The sequence below is a fragment of the Montipora foliosa genome, chromosome 1, assembly GCF_036669935.1.
Source record: "Montipora foliosa isolate CH-2021 chromosome 1, ASM3666993v2, whole genome shotgun sequence".
Lineage (NCBI taxonomy): Eukaryota > Metazoa > Cnidaria > Anthozoa > Scleractinia > Acroporidae > Montipora > Montipora foliosa.
Genome location: NC_090869.1, coordinates 57,124,165 through 57,139,164, shown reverse-complemented (window position 1 = coordinate 57,139,164; position 15,000 = coordinate 57,124,165). Strand labels below are relative to the sequence as shown.

At 40.3% G+C, this 15,000-nt stretch overlaps 1 protein-coding gene across 2 annotated transcripts in view; it reads left to right on the top strand.

Moving 5' to 3' along the window:
• The window catches only part of LOC138002361 (uncharacterized), a 97,216-nt gene that overhangs the window by 25,889 nt on the left and 56,327 nt on the right, over positions 1 to 15,000 (top strand). For both annotated transcript variants that reach the window (XM_068848421.1, XM_068848423.1), the window contains 7 exons: positions 393 to 631; positions 5,425 to 5,530; positions 6,947 to 7,108; positions 7,626 to 7,757; positions 10,000 to 10,131; positions 10,598 to 10,804; positions 13,890 to 14,114. In XM_068848421.1, coding sequence (XP_068704522.1) covers positions 393 to 631; positions 5,425 to 5,530; positions 6,947 to 7,108; positions 7,626 to 7,757; positions 10,000 to 10,131; positions 10,598 to 10,804; positions 13,890 to 14,114 — 1,203 coding nt within the window. The remainder of the gene's footprint in view (positions 1 to 392; positions 632 to 5,424; positions 5,531 to 6,946; positions 7,109 to 7,625; positions 7,758 to 9,999; positions 10,132 to 10,597; positions 10,805 to 13,889; positions 14,115 to 15,000) is intronic.

The window sequence follows — 15,000 nt, the reverse complement described above, 5'->3', positions numbered from 1 at the left end:
AAATGCACCAATACCACTCATCATCCTCACGTGCAAACACATTATTTTTCCCACATTTTTCACAACACAGACCAGAGCACCACTATATATTTGTTTGCATTTCCAATCGTCGCTTGACTCTGAAGATGACTTGCGCTCAGGTTGTCGAAACGGCAGTCACCGCCAACAGTCCTTCTCAGGACTTCTTTCACCCAGACGACCAAATTCTATCGAGGTTTGTCAGGCTTTGCACGGTTAGGAGTCTAAACGAACCTCCATTTCATATTTTACCATAGATTACTGACATTGCCCAGTGATAAATCTTTCACGGTCTACTCCACTTTGATGACAGGTTTTGGTCTTGAAAGAGTAAAGAAGCTTAAACCTTTTTGTTTCTGCTGATCTAATTTTAGGCTGAATTCAACGATACAAGCACGCACACGAAGCTGGGCTTCCGGGCTGATATAAAAGTTCCTGTAAACGGAGAAATCGAGCGAGATGGCATCATAGCTCCCGGAAACGAACTCTTCCTTTTTGGTGTGCTTGAGTACGACTTTACAGAACAACAAGTCGCCGGAAAATTGGGCATGCGTGGTATTTGGAGAAAGGCATATACTATCCCATGGCTCTCTTTAGGAAATATTTTTGTTGGGTGAGAAAATGATCTCTTTGTGTCTAGATTAATTGATTTTACGAACTCGGCCGTTAAGCTGATGAAAAAACTAGATGCCACTACCTGGCCGGAGGCGTTCTCCTTCATTAATATAATAATGGAGAGCTTAAGCACGCTGACGGCAACCAGGAGAAAACATTTCGCATGCCAGAACAATAGTAGTGTCTCCCAGATTTTTAAACTAATCATAATAATAATAATATAATCAAGACTTTATTCACCAAAAGATAGAGATGCATATCTTTTGTTACAAGTAAGTATAAGAAATTTAAAATCTAATCAAAGTATGAAAAAGGTAAATAGTAAGAATTGAAAAAATTTAAGTATATCACACAGCTAATTCATATTTAAAAGCTAAACGGTTAATACAAGAGTTTTTGAAACGCATAGTGTTAATCTTAGGTTTAAAACACGTTTCTTTCCTAAGATTATAACTGGACGATTTAACACGAGGCATAATAGATATAAGTGGATGTTCTTTAGAGTTGGAAACTTTTCTAAACGTTTTACGATCTTGCCTCTCTAAGAGATCATAAACACTTACACGCTTAGACGTATATTTCCTTTTCAAACAGCGGTCTAAGAAACATTGTTCAGGTGTAAGATCGGACTCGGATGCGGCGTAGACAGATAATGCCTAATTAATATTAGGTAGTACTATAGTATTAAAGAGAAGGTCTATTTCTGACTGATTGTACACCTCTTTGCGCAGCGTTCTTAGAATGTGTAGGGATTTGTGAGCTTTAACAAGTTTGTTCTTCACGTGTTCTGGAAATTTGCTGTCGCATTGGAAGGTGACCCCCAAGATCTCTTCTTCTTTACAACTGGGTATCAACCCAATAGGTGAAAAGAGGTCGCAGTTGCCTCTCTTTTTGATCGTCAGCTCTTTACATTTGTTTGTGGTGCAAGACATTCCATTTATACTCGTCCAATCTAAAAACTGTGACACTAACTGATCGGAGTAGTCTTCCTCCTTCCTTTGTTAACCGATTTCCAGTCGCACTTAAAGTTGTTGAAACATACCCTTTGTGCTCTATTCATTAAAAAGGTCAAGTACCAATTGGTAATATATGGATTCAATGGGAGCTTTTTTAATTTATTAGCGAGAAGTTCATGTTTCACAGAGTCCAAAGCTTTGCTGAAGTCCATGACAAAAAGGCGAACAGCTTTACAATCCGGGTTATCCAAGTAGCTGTTGATCCTATGTTGAATTGACAAGAGCGCATCAGTACAGTTTCCACCCTTTCTGTAGGCAAACTGTGAGGAGCTGAAGTGGTTTTCAATGGTCTCGCGGTCATTGCAGTGGTACACCATTTTCTCGAAAGCCCTCGCTATAACAGGAGTGATATTAATGCCGCGATAATCACCATGTACTTTACGAACATCCACTTTGGGGAGGGGAGTGATAATCGCTCGCTTCCACGATGATGGCAAACACTGAGTAGCGATTGAAAGATTCCAGATTTTGGTGATAATAGGCGTAAAGATCTCATCATGCTCCTTCCAAACCCAGTAAGGGATCTGGTCGGGTTTAGTCGCAGTTCTTTTGAGAGCGCTGAGTGAATTCCAGACCTGCCGTTCGGAAATTACCGGGATCTCCACCTCATCGCAGATAGTGACAAGAGTTGGTTCTGTGTACATATCATCTGAGCAGAGCTTAGCGAAGTAATCATTCAATTCCGCCAAATAGCTATTATCCAGATGTACTTTGCAAGATGCGCAACGCCGCTGTGACAATTCATCAACTCCTTTCCACCAAGCTAGACTACCTGGAATGGCAGCCATAAACTTTCGCCTATTATCCGAGATGATGTCAGCTATTCTTTTGTTGATAACACAAAGTCTGTCTTTGTTCAGATAAGAAACTCTGGACTTCGATCTGAGCATTGACTGAAGGAGTGGCGTCATCCACGGCAGATCACGTGACGACATAGATACAGTTCTGAACGGCAAACATTTGTCCATATGTCCGTGAATCTTTTCTTCCAACACAAAAACCGCTCGCTGAACATCAGGAGCCGCGAGCACATTATCCCAATTTTCCTCCGCGAGTGCAGTGTAAAGTGCAGCTTTACAGTTCTCTCTACAATCCCGTATCTGGACTTTAAAGCGGATTGGTTTTAACTTAGAACCAGCTGGAAGAATAACAACCGTGTGGTCGGTCTTGATTGACAATTGAAATTGGTTACACTTGTGGAATAAATCTGGACGATTAGTTAAGCAATTATCCAAACGCGCGTCATCGGGAAATCTACTAAAGCCTTACAGCCGGACATGCTTTGTAAGCGATTTAAATCCATATGTTTGAGGTCACCACCGCATACACAGACAGTGTTTGGGTCATGGTCCCGTGTATTGTCAAGAAAATGAATAAGATGACCCATTAAATCAATTTCCTGGTAACTATGCTTTGGGGGATTGTAGAGTCCAGAAATTAACATTCGGTGCCCCGAGGGAAGAAGAATGGTAACACAAATTATTTCGTAACGATCAGATCTCTAAACATCGACTACACGTATAGATTGTCCCTTATGTAGATTGCAACTCCTCCTTTACTCCTTTTATCAGTGCCACCCCAGTTCCTGTCTCGTCTGAGAATCGAGTAATTTGGAATATTCACAATAGCCTCGGGTATGTCTGGTTTTAGATGTGTTTCCAAGACAACACAAATATCAATATCCATATTCTTCATATCTGCTTTAAGTGCGATAGGTGCCCTTAATCGATCCTTAGTTTTTGTCAGAGAACAAATGTTGATAAACATGAACTTGGGCACGGCAAACTCAGTTCTCCTCCGTACATTCAAAACCGGCGAGCGAGGTATATAAAAAAGACATCTTTCTCCAGCTATGGGCTTAACTCTCATCTTGCACGTTCCGTCTCTGTTACCTGTGACAACACTGATGTTCTGTTTTAGGCGGTTGAGACCGCTACCGTTCAGTCTCTTGCATTGGCCACCACGCTTCCCTCTATATTTAAGGATCCCCAAAGCTTTACAAGTGATCACAGCTTCTGTAGGACTTTTCCACCCAAAATAAATGTGATTGTGTAAAGACGAAAGCGAGAACGGCTCACATTTGGTTCCGGTCAGAAATGTGCCGCGTACCAGTGGCTCAGTTGCTCAGTTGGTTGAGCGTTGGGCTGTCACGCGGGAGGTCGGAGTAGGGGATAAAGTGCCCGGTGTTGTGGCTGTCCTGTTCTCTCCAGCAGAAGTGGCCGGCGTGGCGGTTGATGTCTCTAAAAAGGCTTGTGGTGTATGAGGCCACCTAAGCAGAAACAGCCACAAGTCAAAAAGGGACTTTGCCGAGTGCTGGAACATGTAGATGTAGATGTAGATGTAGATGTAGATGTAGATGTATCGGGCTTAATGTGCCACTACGATGAAAATTTTGCATGTCTTTTTTTTCTTTAGATTTTGATAATAGACGTACTAAATAGGTATCATGCCAATTTTTATCTCAAAATTCCCACGGGAAGTATGATTATTGTAACGTAGTTTTTCGGTTTTCGCTGTCCGCCATTACTCGAACGGCAAATGACCGTGAGCGAGGAAATGGGTTGGGTCTAGTTGGATCGCCTGGGGTCTGACGTCATACGCGCAACGCTCAAAATAAACGCGGCTAATTTCCCATGCCATCTATGAGATGTGAGAGATCGCCGAGTTGCTTTTTGCTCATATTATATAAATTACTCCTCCATCGACTTGTTCGCTTTGTCAAACGCCACGAAGCGATGCGCGTATGACGTCGCGAGCCAAGTCTTGCGTGAAGACCGCTTACAAAATAATCGCAGGCTTCTCCAATGCAGTCTGAGTAATGGCGGACAGATTTTTAGCGGTTTTTGGCTGGCTATTTCCCGACTTATCTCGCTTCCACCGTTCCAAATTTAAATTTTTTTATTAAAGTCTGCTACGAGCCTAGAAGGCCCATCAGCCCGGCGCTTATCTCCGGTTTCTGTAGCATGAAGCGACTAGGAGTATTTCTACTCCCCCCTGGATGGGATGCTAGTCCATTGCAGGGTTACCCCCAGCATTAAATTCGCCGGTACCCATTTATACACCTGGGTGGAGAGAGGCACTGTGAGAGTTAAGTGTCTTGCCCAAGAACACAACACAATGTAACCGGCCAGGCCCCGAACGCGGACCACTCGATTCGGAGTCGAGCGCACTAACCATGAGGCCACTGCGCCTGCATTGTATTATTTTGAACATATTGACAAAAAAATCCCGAAAAGGAAACCAAAACGTTTCGTCGTAGTGGTACTTTAAGCTCCCTGTTAAGAAACAAACAAAGCTGAGAATCTGCAAGGTGGATAAATGATTTTTAAATAACCTTACCAACTGTAGGAATTTGGGCAGGCTCGATACAGATAGACTAAATTTGTTGAGATTAATCTTTCTACGAAGTCGTTCACTTAAAGGAGCTTTGCAAGCCAATCAGAAGTCTTTGCATAATTCCTATGGTTTGGAAACATTAACAGGCTTTCATGCGGACCGGAGTTGAACTGTGGCGAATAAAAGGGGCTAGAAAATTGCCTGCTTCGTCTGCGAGAACGTTGTAAAATAGGCCCTCGTAGGGAAGTGTAGGCTTATGGTTGTGGCTCCGGAGGGCGCCTAATTAACCAAACCCATTGATACCCAATAAGAACAACCCATTGCCATCCCAACTTTACAACGAGAGCAGAAAATGGTTGAACACCTAAGCTGCATTCAAACTCAAATATGCGGTACTAGTGATATCGAATTTCTATTGTTTTGCTTTTCTTGATAACAGGATGACGTATAAAGTTGGGGCTCCCATACCGATAACTGGCGTGCAATTTGGAATGCGAGTGGAATTTGGATACGATTGTCTCATACCAGCCGACTTCAATAACGACGTGAGCTCGGGATACATTTTCAACAGTAGCAACAACAATAATGTTAATAATGATAATGATAACGATAATGGTAACGATAACGTTAATGATAATAATACTAATAATAATAATAATAATAATAATAATAATAATAATAATAATAATAATAATGTCCATAAAGTTCGTTAACGTTTAAAAAGAACTTTTGACACCGCTAAAAAATTTTAAAAGTAAAATACCGAACATTTTCGACAGATGTCATCATCAGGGTATTAAATTTTATTAGCCTTGTACATAGTTCTTTTTAATAATAATAGTAATAATAATGATAATAATAATAATAATAATAATAATAATAATAATAATAATAATAATAATAATTTCAATGTCAAACGCACCCGGACAGATTTTAAATTGTTTGTGCTTATTATATAACACAGATTGCTGGCGTCCCATACACCTTTTTCCAAAATGGCCGCCATTTAGATATTCTTTGTTTTTATTGAAATTAGACCTTGATGCCTCGTTCAAGGCAAAATATTCTTTTGAATTTTCAGCTCAAGAACGAGGCATCAAGGGCTAATTTGAATAAAAACAAAAGAATATTTAAATGACGGCCATTTTGGAATAAGGTCTATTGCCGTCGCCTTTGGAGCTTACACAAAAATAAAGAGGGAACAGATGGAAAAAACAATGCCTTTGTTCTCTCCCCAGCCCCTTTTACATTTTGTAATATTTATTTGCCGTTCTTGTTTTAATAACGACGAAAAATGACCATCTTTGAGGACATGAGCATCAGATGATAAAGTTTCAAACTGAATGACTTATATTTATGATGAAGTGATAAGAATAAAGCAAACTTGAATCTCGTAGCTGTCGTCTTCGTTTTTGCCTAAGCTCCCTGCTCCCCGAAGAACAACGCCGACGACGACGACGAAGAAGAAGATGGTGATAATGATGATGATGACGTTGATGACCCTGCTAGCTAACGACCCCGGGTCAAATCAGTCACGTATTTTATTTTATTTATTTTTTTAATCACGATGTAGGTTTGTGCAAGGCTTTGTAGGTGTGATTTTAAGGTGGTCTTATTAAGGGTCACTCTTGTACACTTGATGGAGTGTCCAAGATTTTCTTCTTCCTCTCCCCCAATGGGCGTCATTAGACACATGAACACATGCTTCAGCACCAGAACCACAACAACAACTACTACGTTATCATCACTGTCATCTTCGTTGTCGTCATCGTCAACGTGCTCATCAATGTCACAGTCTTCATCATTATCACCGTAAACATCGTCGTCATCTTCTCTATCATCACCGTCGTCATCTTTTATTTAGTTGTCTTTGAATTTACCCTGAAATTGTCCTGGGTCCAAGTTTGAAATCCACGATTCATTCGGATCATTAATTTTTGCTTTCTCCCTCCCCTCCTTAGGGTCACTGTTTTGGTGGTAGTGGATATGTTGGTGTCGGTAAACCTCAGTTCTTCTATGCATCAATCACGGCCCTCACATTGGGAAAGATCCTCAGACTAATGGGTGCCACGTTCGAACTACCGCCTCCAATAGCAGCGACGGGATTCCCAAAAGGTGCAACGGTAGGCAATTTTTCTTTTGTAGGAAACTGACCCTCTGGGAAATGGAACTACAATCATGGGCATATTATGTGAGAAATCTATGCATTTTTATGTAAACTTCCTTTTCTTTTTCAGTTCATCCATTCTTCCCCCCCACCCCATCCCCTCCCTTCAATGATGAATGTAATACAGTGTAAGGAGTTAATTGTAGGCAAAATTGGTCCGTTTCAGCTCCAACATTAAATGGAGGGGATGGGGGAAGGGATTTGTGTCCCAAAACAAATTGTCTATGTTTCGGAACATTTTTGGCCGTTGGAAGGTATGTTACATTGTGAAATATTTCGTGCAACTTGTCACGCGATTGCGTTCAAGACAAGTTGAACGAAAAAAATTATAGTGTAAAAACACTCCAAACTGTTCCCAAGTGCGAATTGTCCGTTAAACACCTGAGAGGGAGGGTTGCTTAGTGCAACTACGATTGGGTAGTTTTTTTTTTTTTTGACTTGACCATTCTAATGATTCAATCTTGTGTACACAGGGATCATATTCCACGGATGACGTTGATCTACGTATTGCTGGAGGACCGTTCATCTATAAGGGTTTCGCCATGAAAGGAACAGTCAACATCTTAGGATGGGAAATTTATGCAGAAGTAAAGTTGTCAGAGACGGTGAGTCCGAGAGCAGTCCTTTTGATGTAAGAGAAAATAAAGCTACATCTGTGTGACACTCCTCCTTCCTTCGACAAATCTCTTTAATTATAACGAATCTGACTTCGAGGACGTTTGACAGTCGTTTCTTTTTTTGTGACTTAAAGCAGGTCACGTGGTTTTCGACAAACTTGTCAGGACGCGCTTTCCTTTCGATGAATAATTTCTCAAGTTGAATGGAGCATAAATTTTCAATCATAAAACTTCAAAGTTTTGGGTGTACGGTACCTCATCAGGCAAAGTTCCGGAACGAAGAAGCGTCCGAAAAATTCAGTTCTAGCAGTCCAAGTAAATACGTAATGACTCAACAGCTTATCACAAATTTTCTGTTTAACGCGTTCTCAAAGTAAACAATACGGAAAGTAACTTTACCCACTACTTAGTTACGGAGACGCATCGACTTGGGCTGAGATGATGTTATAAACTGCTTTCAAACAAAGTGATTAGAAGCGGCAACGGCTACGGCTACGGCTACGGCGACGTAACGAATATTAATATTTTGTTTTTTTGGCTAAAAAATTAAAGTGAAACAATAGCATTCTGCACGTGCGTACGCATTTTAGTACATGCATTTGTCATACTGTGAAAAACAATTAACAACGTGAAAAAAACAAAACAAATTTTAGCTAATTAGACGAAAACTTGACCATATAACAAAAAACCGTCCATTTTCTATCGTTACTTTAAATCTCTTCGTACACATAGAGTCTTATGGTGTAATTTACTCTTATTGCACAAAGTAAACAACATGCATGGCATAACCGCAAAATGCTATTGAAAACGCAGTCATATTTTGAAGAGACGTTTTCGCTCACGTTGTTATTGTTCTTGCAGAAACTCCCTGGTGTAAATTTGCGTATCAAAATAATTAAAGATATTTCCACCTTCGTGTTATACAGCAGAGGGCGACTTATCCTTCAACCGAAAGTGTTCGAACGGTGTTTAAAGAGGAGGGAAGGAAAAGATCCTCTGTTGTGTGCTCCTGTTGTCGTCAAAACCTCAATTTGCTCAGGTCACGTGGTTGTACAAAAACGTGTGTCACGAGCAAAACGATTGCATTTTTCTCATCAACTCCAAAGCGTAGTCGTTTCCGGATATTTTTGAATCCGCAACTTTTTGCTTTGCGGATTGGCCTTCCGCGTATCGTGCGAATCCGCTATGCGAAACCGCATCAGTTCTGCTCTCCACAGTGAAGACTTTTGAATAGGCAAATAATTTGGAATCGCGTGGACGGTCGAATCCGGATATTTTCAAATCCGATGTTGTTACAAACTCAGATCCAGTCTTTACCGCGTAAATATTCAACATGGCCGCTGAACGAAATGCTATCGCTTCTCTTGTCGCCAACTTGCACACGTGATGGCGCATGCTCTGTCGACAAGAGTAACAGAGGAGTCCTGGATAGTAGAACGAATCCGGATACGTGAGGAAGAGCAAATTCGATTTGAATACGTTACGTGTGGACGTGAAATTTTTTAAAATCAGCAGAGAAGAAGTTTGCGTATTCAAAAATATACGGATACGTGTGGAGAGGGCCTTAAACTTTCTAATGACGTGAAATTACCCGTTTCAGGTTTACATAGCAGCGAGAGCTTACAACAGTGAATCTTTCATTCGCTAGGTTGAGCCTAAGTCACTCGTTCCCAGCCAGTTTTAGGATATTTCACGCATATTTTACAACGTAAACAAGATTGAAAAATCGTTAAATGCTTAATTCTCGGTTTTCACATGACGTCACGACCGCCATGTTGGTGCCCTAAACAAAGAAAAGGCGGCCATGTTGGTGCCCCGACCAAATCCTCCGGGAATTTAACTCTATTATTATGCAAACGCTTCCTTTTGTTTTCGTTGAAAAACATGGCTGTTGATCACGTGAGTGAAAACCAGCAATTAAGTAAGTGCAAAGTTATTTTGAAATGGCGATGGTAACATAACTTTTTCTTTGCTTAAACTCCCAATTAAGCCCCTAGTGCCATCTTCTGAACAGACCCATGCCCATAAAAAGCTCCACCAGGGACCCAAATAACTGCCACTTATTAAATTCTACGCAGCTTGTGCGAGCCCTCATGAAGGAAAAGCGAACTTTGAGTGAAAAGAAATTATTGCGAGGTTTGGTGAACTTTATTTAAACCTTAAAACCTTAATTAATGTTGTGGTAAGATGTTTAGTCAGAATGTCTAATGTGACCCTCAAATCTCCAAAGGTAACGTTTATCGACTTGAAGCCCGATCCAGTGGACATTTTAGGAATTGCTAAAATCGTCCGAAGCCCATCTGATTCAAGCAATGGACCTTGGTTCTACGTAGATGCCAGGCAAAATCCACTCTCTATTGTGGTTAGTTTGTCAACCATATGTTAAACTTGAAAGTAGCAGCAGGTCCGTTGTACGTTTAAACGGATTTTGATGAAAATGTTGGAACTCGAAAGAAGCTTTGAGGAACTTAATTAACGACAACGTTGGTCGTAAACAAGCACGCCACATACAATCAGCTTAATGAGCCAAAACAAAGTTACTGCACGCGCGCAATCTCACACGTTTATAAAGAAACAAAGTAGAAGGACCAAATTTAAATGTTTTTTCAAGAAAGTGAGCTTCTAGCTTATGACTTTTTTTTTTCTTTCTCTTAATGGACGTTCGTTCTTGAATGGCTCCCCACATTTTAATGGGTTTATAATTTGTATTAAAAAATATTAAAATGGCGCTTGCCGAGAAAGAGGTAATACAAATGGCAGAAATGGTTTGTTGTTCCTTTGTGTTATGCCGCTTGAATGCATTCATTTTTTCTAATTACTCTAATTAGGCGTACATCGAGGGCTACACGAATCTTCTTGGGATTGGTAGTTACTGCCGCTTGAATCTCACAATGACCCGGATGGAGTTGCTTCTCCAGGGAGACTTCCTTGGTCTCATCAAAAGTGAAGTGTTTGTGGCAGCTTCTTACTCTTTAACTTTTGGTGGTTCTCAGTTTTATGTCAGAGTCACGGTGGATTTGAGCGCCATAAATGGGGTAAGAAAATCACTTATTGTTACTGCACGGCAATCAACTATCCTGGAGAAATAGTATTGAGTGAGAACTGCTCCATTTCCTTATTTCGCGTGTTCTTGACTTTGTGTTTAAGGACGTTCGCGCCAAAATCTTCCTACGATTAAATTGTCTTCATTTCTCGCCTAGAGTTAGGTCATAAAGTACTTACTCCAAAAATGAAAAAAAAATTGGGGGTTACCTACTTTGTTTCGGAGAAAAGAAATTTTTTAAAAAAAGAAAACTTCTTACGGTTGGATTTTTTTTCATTTTATCATATTTTGTAGATAGTAAGTAAAGTAAGTGATTCATGATTAAAAAAATAGGGGGTCACCGACGATCTAAACTAGTAATGCGCCGATCAAATCGAAACTTCAACATCTCCACCCCCCCCCCCCTCCTCCCCCACGAGCAAACCCCGGGCATTTGATTATCTTCTGTGCCCGGGGAATGGGGAATTTGACCTGAACCGGAAGTGTCAAGTTTCAAATTATTTTTTTTTCGGGCGCCGAAGTCGCTAACAGCAATAATACACGTTTGGACGAGATGAAATAGTTTAAAGGAAGAGATATAGCATTTGCGAGCGATTGGCTTACAAAAAAGGTCTTCATTAAAGACGACAGGAGCCGACGACGATTGTTCTTTAGTAGGGTATGACAGACAAATCCGACGATAGGGTAGGGCATTTGAACACCATTTTGGCCCGAGGGGGCGGGAATTTGAACGATCCAATCTTCAAAAGTTCAAATGCCCGGGCTTTGCCCGGGGGGGTGGGGGGATGTTGAAGTTTCGAGTTGATCGTCGCTCAAAATCGATGTGATTTTGCAAAGCTCTTGAAAAGTTCGTTTGTCACGTTTTTGCGTGACCTGTCGGGGGAGGACTGGAACCCAAGACAGGATCGATCGTGAAAGGGTTTTAAAGGTTTTTATTTTTTTAAAAAAACTTTCTCGAGCATAGCAACGAAGTTTCAAACAGACGTCATCTTCATTTGGTTATTGTTTTTTGTATAATATCTCTCCATTGCCGTCATGCTCATCTTATGGAGTGTGGTTTTTGCGAAATTTAATCGCTGGCTGTTTCCTCGCAGGTCTGCGCTATTCAATACAATTCTGCTTTATTTTCACGAAAGTAAAGGAAAAGAACTACCAAGACATGCATACATTTTGAACTTAAGTTCGTAGGGTAATAAAAACATTTGAAAAAAACAGCCCCATTAAATTTACGCAACGATTTGTCCTCGAGTTTTCCAAACTTTCATCCACTACTCGATCAGCTACCTTTTCCAGAGCTTTTCCACCCACCCGCTCACTTCTCTTTACCGTTTCATGATGATTCGGAAATAAATGTGCCATTCTTTTGCCGGCCTGGAATTTTTCCCCGGCGCTATTATCGCCATCTTCTTTTCACCAATGCTTGAAAAATATTTATGAAAGTCAACTAGACTAGTGCACGACTGATAAAACAACTCGAATATCAGTCGTGCAGTAGTCTACTTGACTTTCATAAATATTTTAAAATCAATTTTCACTGATCACGATCTTCTTTGATCAAACGCTGTGAAGACTTATCGTCCACGGTTTTTGCAAAGGTTTTAAATCCTCAACTTCACTAATGCTCAAAGTAATGCGTGACATATTACAGTCGCGTTACCTGCGCAGTAACGTTGCGCACAAACAATTAGCGCGAACGTCTTTAAAGTGCCCCTGTGACCAAATAATCAATTGTTATATTTCTTTGGATTTCAAAACTGTGTTAACTAAACACTAAGTGACCAAAGTTTTAAGCCTTGATTTAAAAAAAAAAACCTGTTTATTTTAACTGGAATTTTCCCATTTGATGGTCCGCCATTACTAACTTAAAGGGAGAGAGCTGGATCGAGGAGAAAATGACGTCAAAAGCTCACTAGTTGTAAGAATGCATTGCGTGTGTACGCCGCAGAATTAATATGCAGCACGGGAGTTTGAGGCTTTCAGACTTTCAAACTCGCGTTTTATCATGTATAATAAGCTGCGTTCACACTCTGAAATTTTAAGGTAATGAGCGTTTGACGTCACTTTTTCCTGGATCCAACCCTCTGAGGTCCAATTGGTCAGTTTTGAACAAGAGTAATGGCGGACCGTTAAATCCAAAAAAACTTGCACTCAAAGTAAACGGCCTTTGGATAAAAATCAAAGCTCAAAATTTTGCAAGTCAGGTGTTAAGCAAACACACTTTCAAAATCTGAACAGGGACACTAAAATATTTAAAATTCAACAAAATCTGTAGGTCAGTTTTTCAGAAAAATACGTTTTTTTGAAATGTCTCCAATTTTTTTTCACCTACAGATTTTTGTTTAAATTTGAAAGATAAACGGTTTAAATTAATCTAGGCTAACATGCAAAAAATGAAAAAATTCACCGCCCGGAAGCAGAGATATAAACGATTAAAGTTGCAAAATCAGGAAAAACTAGGTGGTTACAAGATCAGCATGTACGCATGCGTCACCCGCTCATTCGAGTCTGCGCGCGAGTGGAGCTACAGGTCAACACAATGGATTTAAATGACTATTAAAGCGTTTGTGTAGTATTTTCCCAGTTGTCGTGAATATGAGATGTCTACTTATATTCCATGTATATAGGAATTAGGAGAAAGGTGAGCGAAATTAGCGCTATTTGTTTATTTCTGGTGACCCATTTGAATCATGAGCTGACGCGAGCAGCTTACGAATTGCGTGTGTGGCTTACGCGCGTGCACTCAGCTGAAAACCCTATCGAGCCTCCGAACGTTTCTTACAAGTTCGTCCAAAAATAGCTTGGTTTGTGAAAATTCCATGACGTAGAACTAATTTATGGGAATTGTATGCTCCTGGTTATCGATTCCTTGTGTTGGTGATTACTTTGACCAACACACACTGGTTTCGACTCCATCTTTGTTTCCTTTCATTTCCCTTCTTCTCTCCCGTAACGTCTTATTCCATTCCATTTCCTTTTATCCAATTTTATCCTAGTCTCGTCTATGCTATTGCATTCCACTTCACAGTGCCATTGCACTCTGAGATGTTTTGATAATCAGTTGTACACCTATTATTTAGGCGTTGGACCAAGCTGCCAAGTCAGTGAAGGCCGCTTTTGATGCTGCGAAGCAGGAACTAGCCAATGCGAGACAATCAGTTATTGATAAGAAGGAGGAGTGCAAGAGGAAGATGTCGCTTAAGTGCGATAACTGCAAGAGTCTAAAATGCAAGGAAGCTGAGGATAATTGTAAAGGATTTTTGGACGCCGCGGGCAAGTGGATTAGCAAAAATGTTCTAGCTCCGGTATGTGGAGTATTTTGTTTACTGCTCACTTTTCAGGGTCACAGCCATACGTGTATTTCGTAATTACGTCAGCACTGGTTGTATTTTTAGCACCTGAAATTGCGGTGTAAATCAAGTGAATTCTGAGTACATACCTCTTACTAACCGAGTAAGTAACGGACTGAGTTTTTTCCCGTTGATGATGGCGCTTTGCGTGGGCCATAGATTAACGGGAAGAAAATGAGGATCCGTAACTTACTATACGGACCGAGGAAACGAAATTATTGAAATATTTATTGTCTCTTACTTAATAAGGCAGGCAGGAAAGGAAACTAGTTGAAGTCAAGCGGGACGTTCAACTGCCACAAATGATTGGCATTTGTAAAAATCTGAAAAACGAATAAATCTTATTGGCTTTTTGAAAGAGTCGCTTGCTAGATTCAAAGAGTTTCCCAAGTTTATTTCACGTAAACATGAAAAAATCACTGGAAAATGTTGAATAACAACTTCAACTGACCTCAACGGCCGTACAGCAGGCGGTTCTGTAGAATACGGCCAGCTAAATTAGCCAATAATAGCCCGCGTACTATTTGAGAAATGTAATAATAGAACACTAAAGCTCTACAAAAAGTACTTGTTTTACGCTAAACAAAAAAGTTCTAGATTCTCTCTTTTAAAAGTGGCCGAAAATGTTATAAAACCCATTCCTTTTCCAATGCTATGGCACAACACGCCAGAGAATAGATAATCATAGTCACCAGATTACTTTAACATCGCACAAAAATCAAATCTACTTACACTGCCACTGTGGCTGTAATACTAATAAGAAGTTGTGAAAAGAGAAAGTTACTTCAAAATAGGAAGTGGCCATAAAAAGAACGGAATGAACTAATAGAGTGTTTTCGCC